Here is a 24828-nt window from a genome sequence, read left to right on the forward strand (position 1 = left end):
CGGTAGTGTACAAGAAATTGAGGTCCAAATGCTATGAAGAAGAGGTTTGTTTTTAGCATGATTGATCAAACGTTTTTGGTATTTTCAATGAAGTTAGTTCCCGTAAAATGAAAATCGATCTGTTTCTCGTATTTTTAGGTCTTTTTTCCTACCTCTGTCCTATTTGAAGACTTCAGGTAAGCTGACTGAATTTGGCCGTTGTCGTTTGCTAGCTGCTAACGTTAGCAACTGTTTTTATCTAGCTAACCTTTGCGGCTTTTTAGCTCGAACTGCTGACACGTATCTGTGTCAAACCTTTCAGGGTTTTTGTAGGAAATAATGGCAGTTGAGCAGTTTGTGTCAAAGACCCTCGAACTTCTTCAGGAGGAGAGAGAAGCTGAGATAGCGGAGACCAGGTACATAGAATAACACCCATGCTTTGATTCTTAACTTTTATTTCAGACGACAGTAAACTTTTCCTTCTGTAAATAAAATATGCGGTTGGTTGACATAGCTCCACACTCGGATGTGTCTCAGTTTACTTACACAGCACTTTCAAGTGATACATACAAGGTGTTTCAGGAAAAAAATGAGACAGTAAAACAAACAATCAAAACAGCAATCAAGAAACAAATGATAAATTGGAACATGCACTTTAAAATTAAATAATATAAGAATTTAAAATTTGTTCTGGCACCTCTGGTTCAGTGTGCACTTTTTTTGTTGCATTGCAGCCTAAAATTACATTTACAACACACACTTTTAGCCTAAGAAATTTGCAAGTCAGAGAAACAAATTGATAGCAAGTGCAGCAAATGTACATTTCACACAAGCGTAAGTGAAATTTCAAGTCTTCGTACTTGGTTTGTAAGAAAACCATTTTACCCATTATGACTGCAGTACAGCTACAGCTAGGTCTGTAGGTAATTGGATAGTGACACAATTATTGTAATGTAGGCTCTGTAGACCACCACAGTGTAATTAAAATTAAATTAAAATCCTTTCATTTTGAGAGCCCATAAGTAAGCTGACAATCTATTAGGATTAGTTTTGCATACAAATTATCAATTCAAGAGACAAGTCATTGATAAATTTATTTAGCAGGTCATTGAATGGATACATGAAGGGTTGGTGGCCAAGTGGTTAGTCTGCTGGGTTTCAGTGCAGAAGGTTCCCAGTTCAAACAACACCCCTGCCCATTTCTCCATGTAACATGGAGTTGCGTCAGGAAGGGCATCCAACATAAAACTTATGCCAAATCATCATACAGATCCACCTTAGATTTTCTATGGTGACCCCAAGTGGGGGGTTACAGGTACAGTTTTGTTTACGCTTTTTACTATTTAAATTCATTTATTAGTAATTGGAGTGTGCTGCAGCCTCAACTTTACCTAAATTCTGGGTCTTTTAGTGAAGTTTAGGGCTAGTGGCCGGCAATCACCTTAGTATTTCTCTGTTTTTCTTGTTGTTTAATACTGGCAAATTATACAGTATTTTTTGTCTTTCTGATGCCTGATTCTGTTTTTCTCTATTTAAAGTAGACCTGCATTGAAATAAATGTGGTCAGATTTCAGAAAGAAATCGCTGATATGTATTTATAAGACCCTTGTGAATGCAGTAAAGTAAATCTGTAAGCCCAAATTTGTAATTCAGTGGAGAAATCTTTGTTTAAAAATGACAACTTTGCAGCTAAAATTTAGCCCTCCGCGAAAACAGTTTGTACATCCGGATCATTTCCATGACGTCGGGGACAAGACGACACGCTCCCTTCAGTCCAATCCCGCATTGAAATTGATTTTATCTGTTAGTAATGTTACTGTTATACACATCCTGGTTTCAACATCCAAACGTAAGCTGCAATGAATGCGAGATACAGCTCTGCATGCTCAGATCAGCAGCGACATCAACAGCGGGCGCCATTCTTCCCCAACGCCTCGCTCTCCCTGCCTCCGATGCACTTACTGAGTGCATGTGCTCGTTAAATTCCGCCGCGGGCCACTCACACCCCCGTGTCTGCTGTACAGCCGCAGACACAGCTCTGTCTACTGAATGGAGGTGCAGCCAACTTGGCAAAAGTCTAGAGACTACGCTCGCTGTTTTGATGCGGAGAGCCCGGTGACATCTGTTGCTCACAAGGACAAACTTCTTGCGTCAAAATCTGCAGTGCCGCACGTCTCGGTAATCGGAGCCACAGAGCTCCGTGGCCCACTGAGAGAGGTTTATATCTTTTTAATGACTTGAATTCTTTGCGGGTCTCGCCTCCGTAACCCGTGACGGTAACACCGGAGGCGAAAGACAGTAGATTTTCAATGCGACACCACTCTATCAAACGGGCGTATGAAAAAGTCAGTCCCCAAAAATAATTTTCAAGCACAAATAAAAGAAATGTGTACTCACCAAGCGTACCGCAAGACAATATGATAATAAGACAATAAGACAATAAAAAGGTGCAGATGCAAACTGACATAAATCCACAAATTACAGTTGGCGCGCGCAATGCATGCAGGGATAGGATCTTTTCCCTGACGTCTAGGCAGCGTCCCGGATGTGATGACAGTTTTGCGGAGGGCTAAATTTTAGCTGTAAATTTCTCATTTTTAAATGAAGATTTCTCCCTTGAATGACAGATCTGGGCTTGCAGATTTACTTTACTACATTCAGAAGGATCTTATGTGTAAATATAAGTCATTTTTTGGTCCAAAGATCTGACTGTATTTATTTCAATGCAGGTCTACTTTAAGGTGCAGCTCCATCCAGAGATGGGAGTTGTATTCGTGTTGGCGATCCTCCTGTCCTATGCGCCAATAGCATTTCTTGTATATTCGTCCGTGAATTCCATCCATCCATCCATTTTCTTCCGCTTTATCCGGAGTCGGGTCACGGGGGCAGCAGCTCAAGCAAAGCCGCCCAGACCTCCCGATCCACACACACCACCTCCAGCTCCTCCAGGGGAACCCCAAGGCATTCCCAAGCCAGCCGAGAGATGTAGTCCCTCCAGCGTGTCCTGGGTCGTCCCCGGGGCCTCCTCCCAGTGGGAAGTGCCCGGAACACCTCTCCAGCGAGGCGTCCAGGGGGCATCCGGAAAAGATGCCCGAGCCACCTCAACTGACTCCTTTCGACGTGGAGGAGCAGCGGCTCGACTCCGAGCTCCTCCCGAGTGACCGAGCTCCTCACCCTATATCTAAGGGAGCGCCCAGCCACCCTGCGGAGGAAACTCATCTCGGCCGCTTGTACTCGCGATCTTGTTCTTTCGGTCATGAGCCAAATCTCATGACCATAGGTGAGGATCGGAACGTAGATCGATCGGTAAATCGAGAGTTTTGCCCCCCTACTCAGCTCTCTCTTCACTACGACGGTCCGATACAGCGACCGCATCACTGCAGATGCTGCACCGATCCGTCTATCGATCTCACGCTCCATCCGTCCCTCACTCGTGAACAAGACCCCGAGATACTTAAACTCCTCCACTTGAGGCAAGGACACTCCACCGACCTGAAGAGGGCAAAGCACCTTTTTCCGGTCGAGAACCATGGCCTCGGATTTGGAGGTGCTGATTTTCATCCCGGATGCTTCACACTCAGCTGCAAACCGCCCCAGTGCACGCTGAAGGTCCTGATTTGACGAAGCCAACAGAACCACATCGTCCGCAAACAGCAGAGACGAGATTCTGTGGTTCCCAAACCAGACCCCCTCTACACCCTGGCTGCGCATAGAAATTCGTCCATAAAAATAATGAACAGAACCGGTGACAAAGGGCAGCCCTGGCGGAGGCCAACGTGCACTGGAAACAGGTTTGACTTACTACCGGCAATGCGAACCAAGCTCCTGCTGCGGTCGTACAGGGACCGGATAGCCCTTAGCAAAGGACCCCGTACTCCCGGAGCACTCCCCACAGGGTGCCCCGAGGGACACGGTCGAATGCCTTCTCCAGATCCACAAAACACATGTGGACTGGTTGGGCAAACTCCCATGAACCCTCGAGCACCCGATGGAGCGTGTAGAGCTGGTCCAGTGTGCCGAGACCAGGACGAAAACCACACTGCTCCTCCTGAATCCGAGGTTCGACCATCAGTCGAATTCTCCTCTCCAGTACTCTGGAATAGACCTTACCGGGGAGGCTGAGGAGTGTGATCCCCCTATAGTTGGAACACACCCTCCGGTCCCCCTTCTTAAACAGAGGGACCACCACCCCGGTCTGCCAATCCAGAGGCACTGTCCCCGATCGCCACGCAGTGTTGCAGAGGCGTGTCAGCCAAGACAGCCCCACAATCTCCAGAGACTTAAGGTACTCAGGACGGATTTCATCCACCCCAGGAGCCTTTCCACCGAGGAGCTTTCTAACCACCTCGGTGACTTCGGCCTGGGTAATGGATGAGTCCGCCTCCGAGTCCCCAGTCTCTGCTTCCTCTTCGGAAGACGGGACGATGGGATTGAGGAGATCCTCGAAGTACTCCTTCCACTGCCCGACAACATCCCCAGTCAGGGTTGACAGCTCCCCACCCGCACCGTAAACAGTGCTGGTGGAGAGCTGCTTCCGCCTCCTGAGGCGTCGGACGGTTTGCCAGAATCTCTTCGAGGCCGACCGATAGTCCTCCTCCATAGCCTCCCCGAACTCCTCCCAGACCCGAGTTTTTGCCTCTGCGACCGCATGAGCTGCAGCACGCTTGGCCTGCCGGTACCTGTCAGCTGCCTCTAGGGTCCCACCTACCAACAAAGATAAGTAGGACTCCTTTTTCAGCTTGATGGCATTCCTTACTTCTGGTGTCCACCACCGGGTTCGGGGATTGCCGCCGCGACAGGCACCAGAGACCTTGCGACCACAGCTACGAGCAGTCGCATCGACAATGGAGGTGGAGAATATGGTCCCTCGGACTCCATGTCTCCAACCTCCCCGGGATCTGGTAGAAGCTCTCCCGGAGGTGGGAGTTGAAGACCTCGCTGACAGAGGGTTCCGCCAGTCGTTCCCAGCAGACCCTCACGATACGTTTGGGCCTGCCAGGTCTTACCGGCTTCCTACCCTCCCAGCGGATCCAACTCACCACCAGTTGGTGATCAGTTGACAGCTCTGCCCCTCTCTTCACTCGAGTGTCCGAGACACGTGGCCGAAGGTCAGATGATACGACTACAAAGTCGATCATCGACCTCTGGCTCAGGGTGTCCTGGTGCCACGTGCACTTATGGACACCCTTGTGCTCGAACATGGTGTTCGTGATGGACAAACTGTGACTAGCACAGAAGTCCAACAACTGAACACCACTCGGGTTCAGATCGGGGAGACCGTGCTTCCCGATCACCCCCCTCCAGGTCTCACTGTCGCCGCCCACGTGGGCGTTGAAATCCCCCAGGAGAACAATGGAGTCCCCAGTCGGAGCGCTATCTAGTACCCCTCCCAGGGACTCCAGGAAGGTCGGGTACTCTACACTGCTGCTCGGCCTGTAGGCCGAGACAACGGTGAGAGACCTGTCCCCGACCCGAAGGCGTAGGGACACGACCCTCTCGTTCACCGGAGTGAACTCCAACACTTGGCAACTGAGCTGGGGAGCAATAAGCAATGCGACCCCAGCTCTCCGCCTCTCCCCGTGGGCGACGCCAGAAAAATGAAGCGTCCAGCCCCTCTCCAGGAGTTGGGTACCAGAGCCCAAGCTGTGCGTGGAGGTGAGCCCGACTATCTCTAGTCGGTATCTCTCAACCTCCCGCACAAGCTCAGGCTCCTTCCCCCCTAGCGAGGTGACATTCCACGTCCCAACAGCCAGGGGCTGTGAGCATGGACCGGGCCACCCGCCCTTGACCGCCACCCAATCCTCTCTGCACCCGACCTCCATGGCCCCCTCTGTAGGTGGTGAACCCACAGGAGGGCTCGTCCGTGAATTGTTCTGTGAATTGTTCTGTAATTTATGTTTGTAGCATGGCCCAAGCAGAGGGTCACCCCTTTGAGTCTGGTCTGCTTGATGTTTCTTCCTCAGAAGGAGTTTTTCCCTTACCACTGTTGCTCTGGGGGTTGGTAAGGTTAGACCTTGTGTGAAGCGCTTTGAGGCAACTCGGTTGTGATTTGGTGCAATATAAATTAAAATAAATTGAAATTGAATTGAAAATTGAACAAGGGACCAGCCAAAGGGGCTTGCTATTGAATGGATATATGACTATTTCCAAGTCACTGAATATGTCTTTGACTTCATTTACATCAATAGCCGTATTTGATTTGGTGTTTTAGTCCTTCACTGAGCCCAAGTGCTGCAATTTTTTAATTTAACTGTTACTGCACTGTTTGTAGTGCAGCAGTCGGATTAGCACTTTCTGCACCAAGGCAAAACACAATGTAGCTCATACAGTGGGTAAAATAAGTAGTAAACACGTTACCAATTTTCTCAGTAATTATATTTGTAAATGTGTTATTGACATGAAATTTTCGCCAGGTGTCAGTGACAACCCAAGTAATCTGTAGACACAAAGAAACTAATAAGTACACAAATTAAGTTATGTGTAATAAAATGGAATGACACAGGTAAAAGTATTGAACGCGTGTACTGAAATGTATTTAATACATAATGTTGTTGGTAATGACAGTTTCAAGACACCTCCAGAAACTCATGCATTGCTGAGGTGTCATGTTTTGGCCCATTCTTCCTCACAAACAGTCTTCAAATTTTGAAGGTACCGGGGACCTCTTCTATGAACTCTGATCTTTTGTTCTTTCCATAAACTTTCTATTGGATTCAAGTTATTTGATTGGCTGGGCCATCTAGCAGCTTTTTTTCTTATTCTTTGAAACCAAGTGAGAGTTTCCTTGAATGTCTGCCCTCGTTTCATTGTCATCATCCTGATAGAATTTTTTTTTCAAGAATGTCTCTGTACATTTTTTTAAAATTCATCCTTCCTTCAATTATATGAAGTTTGCCAGTGCCAGATGCTGAAAAACAGCCCCACACCATGATGTTCCAACCTCCAAACTTCATTGTTGATGTGGTGTTTTTGGGGTGATGTACAGTGCCATTTATAGTGTGCATTATGGCATTCAAGTGGTTCCGTTTTGGTCTCATCTGATCAGACTATATTCTTCCAGTATTTCACAGGCTTGTCTAAATGTTGTTCAGCAAACTTTAAATGAGCTTTTTGTCAGCAGTGGAGTCTTGCGTGGTGACCGTGCATACAAGCCATACCAATTGAGTGCAGTACTTATTATTTTCTTGCTGCTAATTCCAGGTCTTTCTTAAGCAGTCCTTGGCTCTTGGACAATTCTTCTAATAATTATTTTTAGTCTGCTGTCAGAAATCTTGTGAGGAGCAGCTGGTCATGGCTGGTTTATAGTGAAATTATGTTTTGTCCACTTTCTGATCTGCTCCAACAGTGCTCACTGGAAAATTCAGAAGTTTAGAAATCCTTCTGTGCCATTTGTCACCTGTTTTGTAACAATAAGATTGCGACGATCTTGAGAGAGCTCTCAGCTTTTACCCATCATGAGATGTTTCTTGTGTGACACATGACACCTTTTTATAGGCCATTAGTTGGGACTGAACCAGCTGATATTAATTTGCACTAACAAGGGACAGAACTACTTTCTAATTACTGGTAGATTTCAGCTGGTGTCTTGGCTTTCCATGCCTTTTTGCACCTGCCTTTCTTCAGGTGTTCAGTACTTTTTTTCCCTGTGTCATTTCCAGTGGTGGGCACAGTTCCAATAATCCGATAACAGATAATTATCAAAGACGTTTTCATTATCGGATTATCTTTTAAGATAACTTTAAAGACCATCATCGGACTAATTATCTTCTGATGAATTTTTGTCCGATAACTTTTAAACCGATAAACAAAATAAACAAAGCTGAACAGTGACAAGCATTTTTTAAATTAGTTCAGCACCCACCTGTTAAAAAGTTTATACCAGACACACAGTTATAACCTTTGCAAACAGAAGAGAACTGCTTGTATAAAAAGCATTTCAATCCTCTGCAGACAAAGGAAAAACACATGCTCTGCCCCGCAGTGCATTATGGGTAGGATGATGTAATCTCAGTACGTCACGACAGGACAAATGCATTTCACACACTCTGTTCAAGCTCCAAGGACAACAGCATTAAACTCTAGTGCCTAAAACTCTCTTGTATATATTCTCTGCGTTTATAGACGTTGATTTTTTTAAATTACGTTTGTTAAATTCCACGCATTTTAAATGTGAACAGACAGGAATTATCTAGAATTTGTTTTGAAAGCCTCTACTGCCATCTAGCGTCTACTGGCCAGTAGTGTTCATGGCAGTGTCTGGGGACCAGTAGATGGCAGTGTTCTATTTATTTTGACCCTGGTTATGTCAGATATAAGACTTGTTCTTCTTTCTGCTCCTTTGCATTCTGGTGATTGTGATGCTTTATTTCTGTTTTTTCTTTTAAATGAATGAAATAAATATTAAAGAAAGAAAGAAACAAAGATGATTGTCAAATCAAATTTTTGCTTTGCAAATGGATTTTTTTTTACAAATGAAGTTTAAAAACAAAACTGCATAATAATAATAATAATAATATTACAAGACAGCTCTGCAGTGTTTGCACAGGTACAGTGCGAACGGTTGGATGCTGCTTGTAGCTTTCAGCAGCAGGATAACCTCATGACGGCTGACCACAATAATATATCAAACAGGTTTGATTCTCATTCGACCATACGATCAGCGATCAGGAGGTGTTCGTCAGATGTTGACCACAGCTTGATACTCCATGAACTCTACACGATGCAGGACGCACGATTAACCTGAAACTTGGTCCAAAAATTCCTGCATGAAAAATCATCTCGCACAGTGTAAAGTGTTTTACAACATCAAATGAATGTTGTAAAGAGAGAATGCAAAAAAAATGAAAAAAAAGAATGCAAAAAAAAAACATGCAAAAAAATTTGCGATGACACTTCCAGAGCTCTGTAAAAATGCCTGTTTTTACAAATAAAAAAAATGGAATATTTTACAAAAGCATATTTAAACACCAACACACAACAGACGTCACATTAACGTGTTGGTTTACATAATGAATGACTGAACCAGTCAGTGTTTAGCAGGCACCTTTACCCAGAATCCTTTGCGATCTGTCTCTTTGTTACAAAACCCCAGAATTAGTGCATTATTCAACATTAAAAGATATATGTTATATTTTAACTTTGTACAAATGACAGAATTAACATTAATGGAGTTAATTCTATTGGTATTAATGTTATTTATAAATCAAAACCATAAGTCAATATGACTTTATTTTTCAAGACCTGCGCATGACCGGACCTTTATAATTAATACAGGGTTGGTTTTATGGCTGCTCTCAGAGCACCTCTGTGTTGGGAGGGCTGTCATAAACAAGAGCTTCCAGCAGGGACCGAATGTTGAAAGAAAAAAGTGTGGTCTCATTGTTTGGGTCACGGGGTGCTTCTGTCTGTGCTCGGAGTGCTGTACAGCTTCCAGCAGGGGCAGACTGTTGAAAGAAAAAGTATGGTCTTATTGTTTGGGTCTGTTGTTATTTTTAATATTATTAGAAGCTATTAAATTTGTTTTACTAGTAGTTGTAAATGTGCCAGAGATAATATTAGAATTTATCTGTTATCGGTTATCTGTAACTTTCGAAAACTTTTTGGGTGGTTTATTGTTTTATCTTTATCGAAGATAACTTTTCAGTTATCTGATCATCTGTTATCGAAGTTAATTTTTTGGTTATCTGTGCCCACCACTGGTCATTTCACATTATTACACATAGCTTAGTTTGTGGACATCTATGGTTGCTTTCTTTGTATGTGTGGATTACTTGGATGAAAAGCCGGTGGAAATTTCATGTCAGTAGCAACTTTAGAAGTATATTTACTGAGAAAAATGGTGACATGCTCAATACTTATTTTACCCGGTGTGTGTGTGTGTGTGTGTGTGTGTGTGTGTATATAAAGAACTGGCAGAACTTGGAATGTTAGGCACATAAAACTGTTATGAGTAGTCATTTCAGGACATCTGCAGTAACTGCCATAGGACTTTGACAGTCATTGTGCACAGCCACCCCAAACCAGAAATAAATCAGTTCCAAGTGACTTTTCAGTGGGCAATATTGAGGAGAATCTAGAACCACATTCACAGTCTGTCAGAAATGGTGAGCGTCAAGACTTGGCCTGTTCTTTCACCGCATTCACCATCCCATCTGAATTGATCAAGAGACTATTTTCTTCACCACAGAGAGAATGCTACGACAAGATCACATGATGACACAAGCTGGTCCTGCACCAGCGGTCCAATCAGGTTCGATTCCATTTGACTGGTCACAAAGTGTGGTACTCTGCAGTAAGTCTGTTTGGTGTAGTCAGCTCTGGGACTTTGAAAATGAAGGCACTGTGTATAAAACATGTCTGATTCCTAAATGATTGTGATATTTTTGTTAAATCCTTAAAATTCAAGGTGATAATTTCATTTCAGCTTCATTGTGGTGGTGTACAGAAACAAAATTATTAAAAAAAATTGTTTTGCTGTTTATTTACTTTGGACCTACTTCTAGCAGGTAGATGGCTACCTGCTTAAAAAAAATATAGATGCACTATGCATTTACATGATATAGAGTAGGGCAGGGGTGGCCAAGTTCGGTCCTCGAGAGCCACATTCCTGACACTCTTAGTTGTCTCCCTGCTCCAACACACCTGAATCCAATGAAAGAGTGTTTCATTGGATTCAGGTGTGTTGGAGCAGGGAGACAACTAAGAGTGTCAGGAATGTGGCTCTCGTTTCATTGGATTCAGGTGTGTTGGAGCAGGGAGACAACTAAGAGTGTCAGGAATGTGGCTCTCGAGGACCGAACTTGGCCACCCCTGGAGTAGGGGGTCTGGGCCTACAGACCCGTCTTAAAATACATTTTTGTGGTCTCAGGATATGGCAGGAGAATGTTTCTCTCAAGGATCTCCAAAATAAAGGCGTGTGCTTGTTGAAGCTACAGATCGGTAGCCAATCCACGGGCTTGTATGGCCACACAGTGCTTATCCTAGAGCCGAGAAAGCATTTTGGTGCATCAGTTCTTCCAAGCAACAACTTTGGCCCTGGTAAGACTGAAAAATATGCTGTTGTTTTTTTGTGTGTGTGTGACTGATTTTTTTTTTTTTTTCTTTTTTTTTTTTTATGGTCCTAAATGGGAAGTTGTCTGTGGCCTGTGTTACAGGAGACATTGTTGGCTTGTACAACACCACTGGATGCAGCCCATCCTCCCAGCTTGGCACAGGAATAGTGATGAGGGTTGGCCAAACATCAGTTAGTGTTGCCTTTGAGGACAATAAAGATGGCCACCATTTTGAAACAGATTCCCTTTACAACCTCTTAAAGTTGGCAAACGATGTCACATACAAACGGATGAAACTGTAAGCGCCATAATGAGTATTGTAGCTAGTTCAGAATCAAATTGATCAGTTGCTCTACCAATAATTGCGAAGACAGAAGCAAGTAATGAAACACTTAATTGCAAGTGCAACTGTCATCTCATCTGCAGTGCCTTGATTGCATTAAATGGATACAGATGTGGACCTGCTGTCAGTCTCATAAATGTTCTTTTTGGAGATGCAAAACCTTCTTCTCAGTCACAGCCAAGTAAGTAATGCTTTTACAAAGCAAAAGCAACCACTCTGTATTTTGTTTGTTTGAAATTGTGACTGACTGTAGCTTTTAAACAGTGTACACTGTTTAACACAAAGTAAGATAGTGTGTTACATTTTATACCTTGTTTTTATGTTTCCTCAGATCAAGTAGAATTCTTTAACCCAAACCTTGATAAGTCCCAAAGAGAAGCTGTGTCCTTTGCTCTGTCTCAGAGAGAACTGGCTGTGATTCATGGCCCACCGGGCACTGGGAAAACCACCACCGTTGTCGAGGTCATCCTCCAAGCGGTCAAACAAGGTCAAAAGGTGCAAGGAAAAAATAAAGTCACATTTATTACTGTATCTCTGCCAAGGAGCTAATGTTTTCAGTGCTGGCTTTTTGTTTGTTTTGTTTTTTTCCTCTTTCAGCAGGATTACATAAAAACTATCAAACCGATTTTCTTGAAACTTGGTAACTTAGTGGAAGAGTGGGTGGAGCAGCTCTAATTAACTAGGCGGTTCCAAAACTTTTTTTTTTTTTTTTACTTTAACATTGTGAGATAGAACTACTTCAGATTTAAATCAATTTCTCGGCAAATGGTACATACACCTTTGTGGGGGAAAAATCAGGTATTCACATAATGAGACATTTCAACAGTATATTTAATTTAGTGCAGATCCCTATCAAGGTCCAGATTTTTATTTTAAGGGGCTGCATTTACGTTGCTTGAGTTAGCAAATTGATCTAGAAACCTGAAGCTCTGTTTTTTCACAGATTCTGTGCTGATATGTTAACTCATACTCACTTAATACAAGTGGGAAAGTCAGCTTTCTGATCATTGTCCTTGTTACGCGAAGTACAGCATAGGGAGGTTCCGATATTTTTCTTCTCCCTTGGATTTCTCTTTATGGAATCTGTGGTTAAAAGCTGTACTTCTTTTTTGTTAGCGCTATGTACTCTCTGAGAACTTCTAGTTGGGTCCTGTCATATCGTCATTGCAGAACTGCAGTCTGTAAATCATTTTAGTAGATAGATTCTTTGTGGCTTTTTTAAGGTCCTGTGTTGTGCACCATCTAATGTGGCTGTGGATAATTTAGTGGAGAGTCTCGCTCGTTGTAAGGCCAAAGTCCTGAGGCTGGGACATCCTGCCCGACTGCTGGAGGCCATCCAGAAGCATTCACTGGATGCCATCCTTGCTCAGAGTGACAATGCAAACATCATTGCTGACATCCGTAAAGACATCGATAAAGCTTTTGTAAGTATGTCTGTCTGTGTTACTGCTTTCATCATCTTTCCCATATTTAATTATGTATTTTGCTTTAAGATGGGAATGAAGATGATTTGTGACAAAGGAGAGAAGGTTAGCTTCAAAAAGGAAGTTGGAGAGTTAAGAAGAGAGCTGAAAACCAGAGAGACAGCAGCCATCACTCAGATCCTAAAAAGTGCTGATGTTGTGTTATCAACCAACACAGGTTTGTGATGCAGTGAGAAAATGTCAGTCAGTTGTAGTGGTAGTGTTGAAAGCAAAAAGAAGTCACTTTTTGTGCCTGTGTGTGTTTAGGGGCTTGTGATGACGGTCCTTTGAAATTCCTGCCAGCAGAACATTTTGACTGGGTTGTGATCGATGAATGTGCTCAGGCCCTGGAGAGCAGCTGCTGGATCGCCCTGCTCAAAGCACACAAGTGCCTTCTGGCTGGAGACTACAAGCAGTTACCGCCCACTATTAAATCACAAAAGTAAAATCTGGTTCTCTGTAATTTGATACTTGTTTGTCAAAGTTTTGTTTGGTGTGCAACATGTCCTTTTATGTTACCGCAGGACTGCATCAAAAGGTTTGTCTCTCAGTCTCATGGAGAGACTCATCCAGATGTACGGGGACTCGGTGGTCCGCATGCTGACAGTACAGTACAGAATGAACAGTGCCATCATGGAATGGGCCTCCAAAGAGATGTACCATGGAAGACTTATTGCTCATTCTTCTGTGGATAGTCATTTGCTCAAGTGAGAATCAACATATTTTTCTTGTGTAGTTCAGGGAAGAGACACCTTAATTAAATATGTTCGATCCAAACAGGGATCTACCAGGAGTCACCTGCATTGAAGAAACAAGTACGCCACTTCTTCTTATTGACACTGCAGGCTGTGGTCTGACTGAAATGGAGCTTGCAGATGAGCAGTCCAAAGGCAATCAAGGTCAGTTGTTTTTATTGGAAAAAAACCCCAAAGTAAATTAAAAACAGGAATGATGTTAAACAGTTTTTATTTGGTTGGTTTGTAAAATGTTTCCTCAGGTGAAGTCGACATTGTTGAACTGCACATTCAGGTCTTAACTGATGCTGGAGTGAAAGCCAAAGATATAGCTGTTATTGCTCCATACAATTTGCAGGTAAATGATTGAATTTGACATATTCAGGGATTAAATAGTGCATATCTTAGCAAGTAAGACTGTTTTGTGTCATAATAAAGATGCAAAAAAATTGTACAGTACATAGCCAAGCGCCTTGAGGCAGCTTTGCTGTGATTTGGTGCTATATAAATGAAATAAAAATACTTTTAAATATAACATCAATCACTCATAACCTTAAACATAAAGACAATCACCATTGTTTGATTCCATAACCCCAATTCCAGTGAAGTTGGGGCATTATGTAAAATGTAAATAAAACAGAATACAATGATTTGCAAATCCTCTTCAACCTATATTCAATCAGTGGTGGGCACAGTTCCGATAATCCGATAACCGATAATTATCGAAGATAAAGTTTTCATTATCAGATTATCTTTTCAGATAACTTTGAAAACCATTATCGGACTAATTATCTTCCGATTAACTTTTAGACTGTTAACGTGGTAAGCAAAAGTGAACAGATGTGCAGTTCTACCCTCTACAAACAGAGGAGAGCTGTTTCTAGGAGAAGCCGCTCTATCCTCTGCAGGCAAACGAGAACCGGTCACCCCCCCCAAAAAAAAAACCCTAATTTTTTTAACCCCATACTGATACGCGGCCAATATAACCCAAGTCATTTTTAACTTATGGTTCAAATTTTAACCAAACTCATTTTGGACAAGTTATTTAAATTAACGTCACTTCTGAAGTTTTATAAAGTGAAAATATCAGATATATGTTTTAGTTTTAAAGTAATGCTCTAATTTTTAAGGTTTTAGTGTGGGGCATGCTGTGTCCTGGTGTATTATGGGATAGGGTAATCTCAGTACGTTCACGACAGGAGAAATGCATTTCAGACATTCTGATCAGGACAACAGCATTAAACTCTATTGCCTAAAACTCACGTGAATATATTCTCTGGGTTTATAGATGTTTTTATTGTTTGCTTTTATTAAATGCATCTTAAACGTAGCAACACAGATTATCTGGAATTTTGTGTTTTCAAGATCTCTACTACCATCTACTGGCCAGTAGTGTTCAGTATTCAAACTGAAGCTGGGCTGATATTTTCAAACCACACGTCAGACTCGTGTTTCCAGCCATAGAGTTTTCTTCTCACAAATAAGTATTTGAACACCCTGCGATTTTGCAAGTTCTCCCACTTAGAAATCATGGAGGGATCTGAAATTTCCATCTTAGGTGCATGTCCACTGTGAGAGACATAATCTAAAATAAATAATCCGGAAATCACAATGTATGATTTTTTTTTTTTTTTTTTTTTTTTTTTTTTAATATATATATAATTTATTTGTATGTTACTGCTACAAATAAGTATGTGAACACCTGTGAAAATCAGTGTTAATATTTGGTACAGTAGCCTTTGTTTGCAGTTAGAGGTCAAACATTTCCTGTAGTTTTTCACCAGGTTTGCACACACTGCAACAGGGATTTTGGTCCACTCCTCACAATACATGATCCCATCCATCCTCCCTTCAATGCGGTGCAGTCGTCCTGTCCCCTTTGCAGAAGACAACCCCAGAGTATGATGTTTCCACCCCCATGCTTTGCAGTTGGGATGGTTTTCTTGGGGTTGTTCTCATCCTCTAAACATGGTAAGTGGAGTTGATTTCAAAAAGCTCTATTCTGGTCTCATCTGACCACATGACCTTCTCACATGCCTCCTCTGGATCATCCAGATGGTTACTGGTGAACTTCAAACGGGCCTGGACATGTGCTGACTTGAGCAGGGGGACCTTGCTGCCCTGCAGGATTTTAAACCATGACAGCATCATGTGTTACTAATGTAATCTTTGTGACTGTGGTCCCAGCTCCCTTCAGGTTGTTGACCAGGTCCTCCTGTGTAGTTCAGAGCTTTCTCAGAATCATCCTTACCCCACAGAGTGAGATCTTGCATGGAATCCCAGACCAAGGGCGATTGACAGTCATCTTGTTTCTTCCACTTTCTAATAAATAATCATAACAGTTGTTGTCTTCTACCAAGCTGCTTGCCTGTTGTCCTGTAGTCCATCCCAGCCTTGTGCAGGTCTACAGTTTTGTCCCTGGTGTCCTTAGACAGCTTTTTGGTCTTGCTATGGTGGACAGGTTGGAGTGTGATTGATTGAGTGTGTGAACAGGTGTCTTTTATACAGGTAACAAGTTTAAACAGGTGCAGTTAATACAGGTAAAGAGTGCAGAATAAGAGGGCTTCTTAAAGAAAAATTAACAGGTCTGTGTGAGCCACAATTCTTGCTGGTTGGCAGGTGTTGAAATACCTATTTGCAGCAGTAACATACAAATAAATTATTTAAAAAAAAAAAAAAATCATACATTGTGATTTCCGGATTTTTTTTTTTTTAAGATTATGTGTCTCAGTGGACATGCACCTAAGATGAAAATTTCAGACCCCTCCATGATTTCTAAGTGGGAGAACTTGCAAAACTGCAGGGTGTTCAAATACTTATTTTCCACACTGTATGTGAACAGAACACTTGTAACACATTCAGATGACAATTAAGAGCCAATTTTTTTCAGGATCAGGCGGGCTGTGATTCAACCTGACTCAGATTTCAATGAAACATGGCTCGGAGATGGAACATTCCAAGAAATGAACTTTCCCAAATTTTTTTGACCGAAAACCAAACGGTGACCTTGCCAGGGGTCATCAAAGTTCAAGGCAAAAATACGCAAAACCTGACATTTCATTAAATTCCCATCTTTCAGGTGGTGTAACATTCAGCACCATCAAGTCCCCAATTCAGTTTAACTATCAAATTACTTATGGAGGCAAACTCTTTCATCTTACATACATATTAGGTTGGAGGATCGATGGTGCTGAATATAGGGGGTGCTCAGAGTCGGTCCATTTTGCGAAATTGGCTGTAGTTAAGGGCCCGTAACCCTCTGTGCCAGTTTGCAGAATTTTGGGGACTCCTCCTGGTTTGATACCCCTTTTTAATCAGGTCATTGAACATATGCTCGCTAACCCAATTGCATGAATTACTACATGAATGCATGTATGATCTGATGATATGTTGTTTTGATTCTCCTTCCCTTATGTACAGTCAATCCAATACATGTGTATTAGTATCACTTGCTATTTCAACACGCTTGTGAACATGTTCTGTTCAACAGAACATAAGAATTTTCATGAAGTTATTTTTTTTTCATACCTAAATCCTGATTTTAAAGTGGTATCAAATCAATCTAAGACAAGTCCCCCAAATTCTGGCAAATGTTATATAAAGTAGAGATGTTGGTTTATCCACTCCTGCAAATTTTGTTACAAAAGGCTGATAGCGCGGGCCACCAGGTGGCGCTAAACTTCCTCAAAATTGGGCAAGTTGAGTACTTTGGCGCCCCTTGATGGCCAGCGCCAGCAAGACCCCAATGTTTTTTTTTTAGTTGCCTTTGATAGAGTAGGGCCTATATTGTTGATAACATTAAAATCTGGTTGGGGTCTTGATGGCACAGAGGGTTATGGGCCTTTAAATACAGGCAATTTTGCAAAATGACCAGACTTTGAGTGCCCCCTATATTCAGCGCCATCGATCCCCCAACCAAATATGTATATAAGATGAAAGCGTGTGCCTCCCTATGTCATTGGGGACATAGGGAGGTTTGGGGACTTGATGGCGCTGAATGTTGCACCACTGGAACAATGGGAATTTAATGAAATATCAGTTTTAGTATATTTTTGCCTTGAACTTTTATGGCCCCTGGCAAGGTCACAGTTTGGTTTTCAGTCGAGAAATTTTGGGAGAGTTCGTTTCTTGGAAGGTTCCATCTCTGAGCCAAGTTTTGTTGAAATCTGAGTCGGCTTGATTCGCACCCTAATGTAAAACTGCCTGAACTTAAAAAATAGTGGCTCTTAAAATAAATGGTTCATTCATAATCTGTTTGATCAGGACAAATACAATAATACTTGTCCACTTGATATTTGTGAGTGTATGGTGCTGTCATATTCATGTCATGTAAAATTTAGGACAAAGTCCCTTTTTAACTGCTCAATCGTAAAAACATTTCCTCAAAGGTACCCCCCAAAAAATCAGAGAATCAAAATCTCAAAGCAACAGTTTTTATTTTTTGCAGACAAAAAAGGAAGCAAAATCCATAGAGTCTTCAGGGACACCCGAACAGCTCAAAGAGACGAACTCTGACAATGCATTTTTATACACGTCAGGGGTCAGTAACTCCACCCAAAGTGGGCCTTTCTAAACTTAGCACTCCTTAAAAAAACAGTTATTAATGACATCATTATACAAATGCAAATTAATTCATTTCTTGGAAATCCCCCAGCCAGTGAGTTCATTCTCGGTCAGGGTGGAGGTGTTAAAAAAACCATCATGAAAAATTACCAGGCTTGTGGGTTCATTTCTCGGTCAACAGGCCGTGAACCATGAAAATTTACTCCTCTGATAAATCCCACGTTTTTAATAAAATATTCTTCACAGATTAAGTGTTTCACTCAAATTATACCTTTAACTCCAAATTCTGGCCTTATGGTTTCCTTTGAAAGAAAACATACATTTTGCACAAAACATATATTCTTTTAAACATCTGTTCACTGTCATCGAAAATACACAACAAACCCCTTTTCTGGCATTACATATTCTCATGATAAGTTTTTCATTAGCACATCATCTTTCCTTAACAAAAAATGACACTACAGTAGTGCTCTATACCACTCTCTTTCCCAGCATGGCAAGTTCATTTTCAGGTGCCTTAAGAACGAAATCTTGTAAGGAAAAAAAAAAAAAACACATTTCAGTGATGTTCCTGGGGTGGCAGAAGCTTTTTTTTTTTTCCTGTTTGATTGATTTAGGATAAATGAACCCAGATTCTCTAAATCTGTTCGTTTCCCCCCTCACCTCGTATGTGCGATCTCATTGAAGTGAACAGACACATGCAGCTCATTATATCACCTGTCTGAAATAATATTATTCATTTATTTATTTATTATTATTTTTTTAATACCATTACCAGCCCCAACTTATTTTGGTGAACATGTTGCAGGCCTGTAAGGCAGGAATGGACAATAGCAAATGTAATTAACGTGATCACCCAAAATAGGAAATGTCTTGGTTTCATACTGTGAAATCTAAGTCAAAAGTAAATGTAAGAATCACTGCAGGATTTTTATATTTTTGTTTTCCATATGTTCCAACGTTTTCGGATTTGGTGTTGTAATAATAAGTAGGTCAATAGATTTAACAGTGGTAACCTGACGATAATAGTTTTTGTTTCTTTAAAGGTTGATCTTCTGCGTCAGAAACTTTCTGCAAGGCATTCAGAGCTTGAAGTCAAATCCGTGGATGGATTTCAGGGCCGAGAGAAAGAGGCTGTGGTGTTGTCTTTGGTGCGCTCAAACAGAAAAGGTAATTCCTTGATAAGAGCCTTTGCATGTTGCATTACACCATAAGACTAACTAGCGCGTTGCCTGTGGGGATCCATGGGCTCTAGATTGGGTAGTGTTCATAAAATAGGTCACTGACATTTTCAAGGGTGGTAATAAATTATGCAAAGTTTCTATAATGATTTGGATCGGCGTGTGAGTCCAGAATGCAGTTATCAATGTCTACTGTCCACTGATGCGGCGTTCATCCTTGACCCAAAATGCATAGACATACCAAAGTGCAAATGTCAGCTCTCCCCAGTTTGTCCGTAATCGAAGTTATACACACGTACACAGAGGCTACTTGGTTTTTAATATATAGATTGAATTGATAATAAGAGGTTATTTTAATTCTTCATTCTCTATATAAAGTGTGTCAGGCTAGAGTGTTCTGAAGGAAAATTCACCTGCTGTAATGCTGAAGTTAACTCCAAGGTTCTTGCCCCAAATCGTAAAACTTTACTTTTGGGTTGAGCAGTGGTGCACATGAGTGCAGATAGCAAATGCTGCAGACATTTGAGCGCAATTGTGCATTATTATCGAGAGGTATTTGCAGGGGTGGTAGCCAAGTGGCTAGTGTGCTTGGTTTCATTGTGGAAGGTTCCCGGATCAAACCCCACCTCTGCCACATTTCTCCATGGAATGTGGAGTTACGTCAGGAAGGGCAGCGGCATAAAAATTGTGCCAAATCAACATGCAGCTCTACCTTGGATCTGCTGTGATGACCCTGAGTGAAAACAAGGGAGCAGCCAAAGGGACCTACTATTATCGAGAAGTACTTCATTCTGTGTTTTCATGACACATTTATATATGCATGTGCATACATTAAACTGAAGCCCAGGTGCAAAATAAAGTACACACACGGATGCTGCGGCTGTTGTTTTTGCTTGATGGCATAATTTTGAACATGTTTGAAATTTTGCGCATGTTGCATTCAACCCAAAGGGGGTGTGGGATACAGCATAAGCCCTACACACTGCATTGCATTTGTGTTCCATCTGTGAAATATTGCTGCAGCACAGACACAAAGTATAGTGCATGGTCAGCTTAACAGGTTATACAACCCCAATTCCAATGAAGTTGGGATCTTGTGTAAAAGGTAAATAAAAACTGAATACAATGATTTGCAAATCCTCTTCAACCTACATTCAATTGAATACACTGCAAAGACAAGATATTTAATGTTCAAACTGATAAATTTTATTGTTGTTTTGAAATGGATGCCTGCAACACATTTCAAAAAAGCTGGGACAGTGGTATGTTTTCCACTGTGTTACGTCACCTTTCCTTTTAACAACATTCAATAAGCGTTTGGGAACTGAGGACACTAATTGTTGAAGCTTTGTAGGTGGAATTCTTTCCCATTCTTGCTTGATGTATGACTTCAGTTGTTCAACACTCCGGGGTCTCCGTTGTTATATTTTGCGCTTCATATTGTGCCCGACATTTTCAATGGACGACAGGTCTGGCCTGCAGGCAGGGCAATCTAGTACCTGCACTCTTTTACCATGAAGCCACGCTGTTGTAACACGTGCAGAATGTGGCTTGGCATTGTCTTGCTGAAATAAGCAGGGACGTTCCTGAAAAAGATGTTGCTTGGATAGCAGCATGTGTTGCTCCAAAACCTGGATGTACCTTTCAGCATTGATGGTGCCATCACAGATGTGCAAGTTGCCCATGCCATGGGCACTAACACACCCCCATAACATGACAGATGCTGGCTTTTGAACTTTGCACTGGTAACAATCTGGATGGTGTTTTTCCTCTTTTGTCTGGAGGACACAACGTCCATGATTTCCAAAAACAATTTGAAATGTGGACTCATCAGACCAGAGCACACTTTTCCACTTTGCATCTGTCCATTTAAAATGAGCTCGGTCTTAGAGAAGCCGCTGGCGTTTGTGGATGTTGTTGATGTATGGCTTTTGCTTTGCATGGTAGAGTTTTAACTTGCACTTGTAGATGTAGTGACGAAATATGTTAACTGACAATGGTTTTCTGAAGTGTTCCTGAGTCCACGTGGTAAGATTCTTTACACAGTGATTTTGTGATTTTGGTTTTTAATGCAGTGCCGCCTGAGTGATCAAAGGTCATGGGCATTCACTGTTGGTTTTTGACCTTGCCGCTTACATGTAGAAAGTTCTCCAGATTCTTTGAATCTTCTGATTATATTATGGACTGTACATGATGGAATCCCTAAATTCCTTGCAATTGAACGTTGAGAAACATTGTTCTTAAACTGTTGGACTATTTTTCTGAAGCACTTGTTCACAAAATGGTGATCCTCACCCATCTTTGCTTGTGAATGGCTGAGCATTTTGGGCATGCTCCTTTTATACACAATCATGACGCTCACCAGTTTCCAATTAGGTGTTCTTTGAGCATTCATCAACTTTCCCAATCTTTTGTTGCCCTGTCCCAACTTTTTTCAAACGTGTTGCAGGCATCCATTTCAAAATGAGCAAATATTTGCACAAAAACAAAAAAGTCTGTCAGTTTGAACATTAAATATCTTGTCTTTGCAGTGTATTCAGTTGAATACAGATTGAAGAGGATTTTCAAATCATTGTATTCAGTTTTTATTTACATTTTACGCAACGTCCCAACTTCATTAGAATTGGGGTTGTATTATATTTTTTAAGCAAAGTGGTCAACATCACTCAAGTGCTTTTGAGCAAGGTTCTTTTTTCATAAGATGCTCTGTGTCCAGTTGAACTCCTCACATGGAAGTGTGTGTGTGTGTGTGTGTGTGTGTGTGTGTGTGTGTGTGTGTGTGTGTGTGTGTGTGTGTGTGTGTGTGTGTGTGTGTGTGTGTGTGTGTGTGTGTGTGTGTGTGTGTGTGTGTGTGTGAGAATTAGTTTTAACTCTGCTGGTGTGACCGGTATATTCTTGGCATGGCATGGCGTTGTGTTGTGTGACTGCTGGTGTGATGCGGATGGACACACAGGACACAGCAAGGATTATTTGGAGGAGGAGATACTCACTCCATTTAATGGTCTGGAGATCTGGTAATATGTAAAATAAAACAGTCTCTTTTAAACCCCGTTCCGTTCCGCCCCAACTCTCTTCCATTCCAGAGAAGAAGAAAATAATATAAACTAACATACTTTTTAATCATGTAAAACACAGTCTGTTTTAGTCCCAGTCTGTTCTGCCCAAACTCTAATCAACACATATACACAGGTTAGGATACGCCACGTGTGCACCTGACCCAACACATCAAACGTATGCGCACTCTTCTAGTGCATACAATGCACACGATGTTAACAGTGATATAAATAAAATGTAAAAGTCAGGATGAACATTAAAACACAGGACGATAATGGATGAGATAGACAACTCTTTCATAAGGGCATTCCAGAGAGGAAGAGGTAGACAGGTACTCCTGATTTTATAGCAGAGGTACCTGAAGAAGAAAAAGACACTAATCAACAAAGAAGAGTGCAGAGGACCAACTAAAATATGGGGCAATACACAAGAAAATAATTCCAGGTAACAGTGAAAATACAAAAAAGGGGGGGACAATCAATAACCAATTAACAGGGGTTTAACAGGCCTTTTTAACTCTGTTACACTGGCATCAGTTAATCTTTCCTTGTTACACATGTATATTTGTTGGTTGGTTTGTCTTTAGGTGAAGTTGGATTTCTGGCAGAAGACAGGAGAATAAATGTTGCTGTTACACGCGCCAGACGTCATCTTGCCGTCGTGTGCGACACACAGACTGTTCAGAATCACGCTTTTCTAAAGTCACTCATCAGTCACATGACTGAGTTTGGGGAAGTCAGAACAGCATTTGAGTACATCCAAGATCTTGTACCGCAGAACTATACCCGTGACCACAAAGATACAAAGGCACCTGATGCTTCTGCCAGCAGCTCTGTGTCGACCAAACAGAAGGTCAGAGATCATCCTCCAAGCAAGGCGAAGCAAGAACAGAAGAAATCCAGCGGGAGCAGCAGTAAGGACAATGATGACGGTCGAAATAAGCACACAAAGTCCTCTACATCGGCACTGAAAGAGGAAGAGCAGGCCAAAAGCAGATACACTGAGATCAGAGGGCATGTCGAGAGATTTCTGAAAGATTTAAATCAAACTGAACTACAGTTTCCATCATCATTCAACTCTCATGATCGAATGCTTGTCCATCAAGTTGCTGAGGAACTGGGCCTCTTGCATGAGAGCAAAGGGGAGGGTAAAGACCGCTGTATCACGGTTTCCAAGCCTGTGAAGAACGGACTAGTGCAGGAGCCTGCACAAGCAAAAGAAGCAGCAGGACTGGAAGATAGAACGATCCCAAATATCCAGCGAGATTCATTACGCCAACCTCCGTTAGACCTAAAAAGTTTACATTTGGAGCGAATGAAAAGGGAGGAGCAGAAACGGGAAGGAAATGCCCAACAAAAAAAGCAACGGGGCACCAACCCCCCAGCACAGTCCCAATATTCAAAGAACGACAAGCCGGTTAAAGGTTTGCAATACAACAGTATACTTTCGTTTGTATGTATGCCTGCAAGAGATCACCTAAACAATTAATTCTCTCCTAGGAAAGGCCCGTATGAAGGCTGGTGCCTGTGACATTGCTGCTGCCACGACTTCAGATCATGACTTTGATGCACTTATTGAAGCAGTGGTGAAGGCTGATAGCGTGTGCAGTTTTGGGAAGTGTAAAGCTTCAGTCCTGACACTTGGTCAGCTTTGCCTGTTTTGCAACAGGCAGTATTGTCTCAGCCATCATATCCCTGAGGTACGAGGTGCCATAAGTGAAGAACTGACTTGAAACTAGTTATTTTAGCAAATATTTTAGAGGTGTTCATTCAGCTGTGTACTATCGGGATGATACTGATACAACAAGGATTACCTGCCCAGTGTGCATTTGCATTGTTGAGCCATAGATGACGATCTTAAATTACAGAGAATAACGCCTTCAGGTTTGGTGATTTATCTGCTTTTCTTCTGTCACTTTTAGGTTCACGGTTGCGGTGACAAAGCCAAGTCTCATGCCCGGATGAGAATAATCAAAGAAGGCGTTCTTTATGCTGGCAGTGGGAAGAAAGAGAGGTCTCTGGACCCCAGTAAGAAGGCATATCTACAGCGAAAACTGGACTCTAAACTGAAAGATATGGCATCACAAAGGAGAGCAAAAAACAAAGAGGACAGTTAATGATGGGAAAATAACAAACGTGAAACCTTTTGTATAAAATGGATTAAATAATTTATTTAAAATGTTTAATGCATTTTTTTTTATTTTATTTTTTTTTATGAATAACACTCAGGAATAGTACCCATGGGCATTGAACTACTCTATTCTATTCTACGCTTCCTTTTTTACATATTTAGATATACTTTAGTATACACTAGTAGAGTTCTATCTTAGAATTGGAATGTATTATAGAAGACATGGATGGAGCGTGAGATCAATAGACGGATCGGTGCAGCGTCTGCAGTGATGCGGTCGCTGTATCGGACCGTCGTGGTGAAGAGAGAGCTGAGTAGGGGGGCAAAGCT

General features: G+C 41.9%; 1 protein-coding gene across 3 annotated transcripts; it reads left to right on the forward strand.

Annotated features, from left to right (window-relative positions):
• On the forward strand, positions 1-24543 carry ighmbp2 (immunoglobulin mu DNA binding protein 2). 3 transcript variants are annotated; one of them, XM_034176387.1, is made up of 16 exons: positions 1-176; positions 302-395; positions 10847-11016; positions 11133-11328; positions 11457-11554; positions 11705-11868; positions 12597-12797; positions 12867-13014; positions 13104-13278; positions 13361-13543; positions 13617-13735; positions 13834-13928; positions 19180-19303; positions 22955-23791; positions 23868-24067; positions 24290-24543. In XM_034176387.1, the coding sequence occupies exons 2-16, from the start codon at positions 319-321 to the stop codon at positions 24482-24484; spliced, it is 2982 nt and encodes a 993-aa protein (XP_034032278.1). In that variant the 5' UTR covers positions 1-176; positions 302-318; the 3' UTR covers positions 24485-24543. The 3 variants fall into 3 exon arrangements, with proteins under 3 accessions (XP_034032278.1, XP_034032276.1, XP_034032279.1); XM_034176385.1 differs by having other exon boundaries at positions 1-171; positions 299-395; XM_034176388.1 differs by having other exon boundaries at positions 4-171; positions 299-395; positions 22955-23774; positions 23866-24067.
• Positions 24544-24828: the final 285 nt, after the last annotated feature.

Source organism: Thalassophryne amazonica, chromosome 8 (assembly GCF_902500255.1).
Source record: "Thalassophryne amazonica chromosome 8, fThaAma1.1, whole genome shotgun sequence".
Taxonomy (NCBI): domain Eukaryota; kingdom Metazoa; phylum Chordata; class Actinopteri; order Batrachoidiformes; family Batrachoididae; genus Thalassophryne; species Thalassophryne amazonica.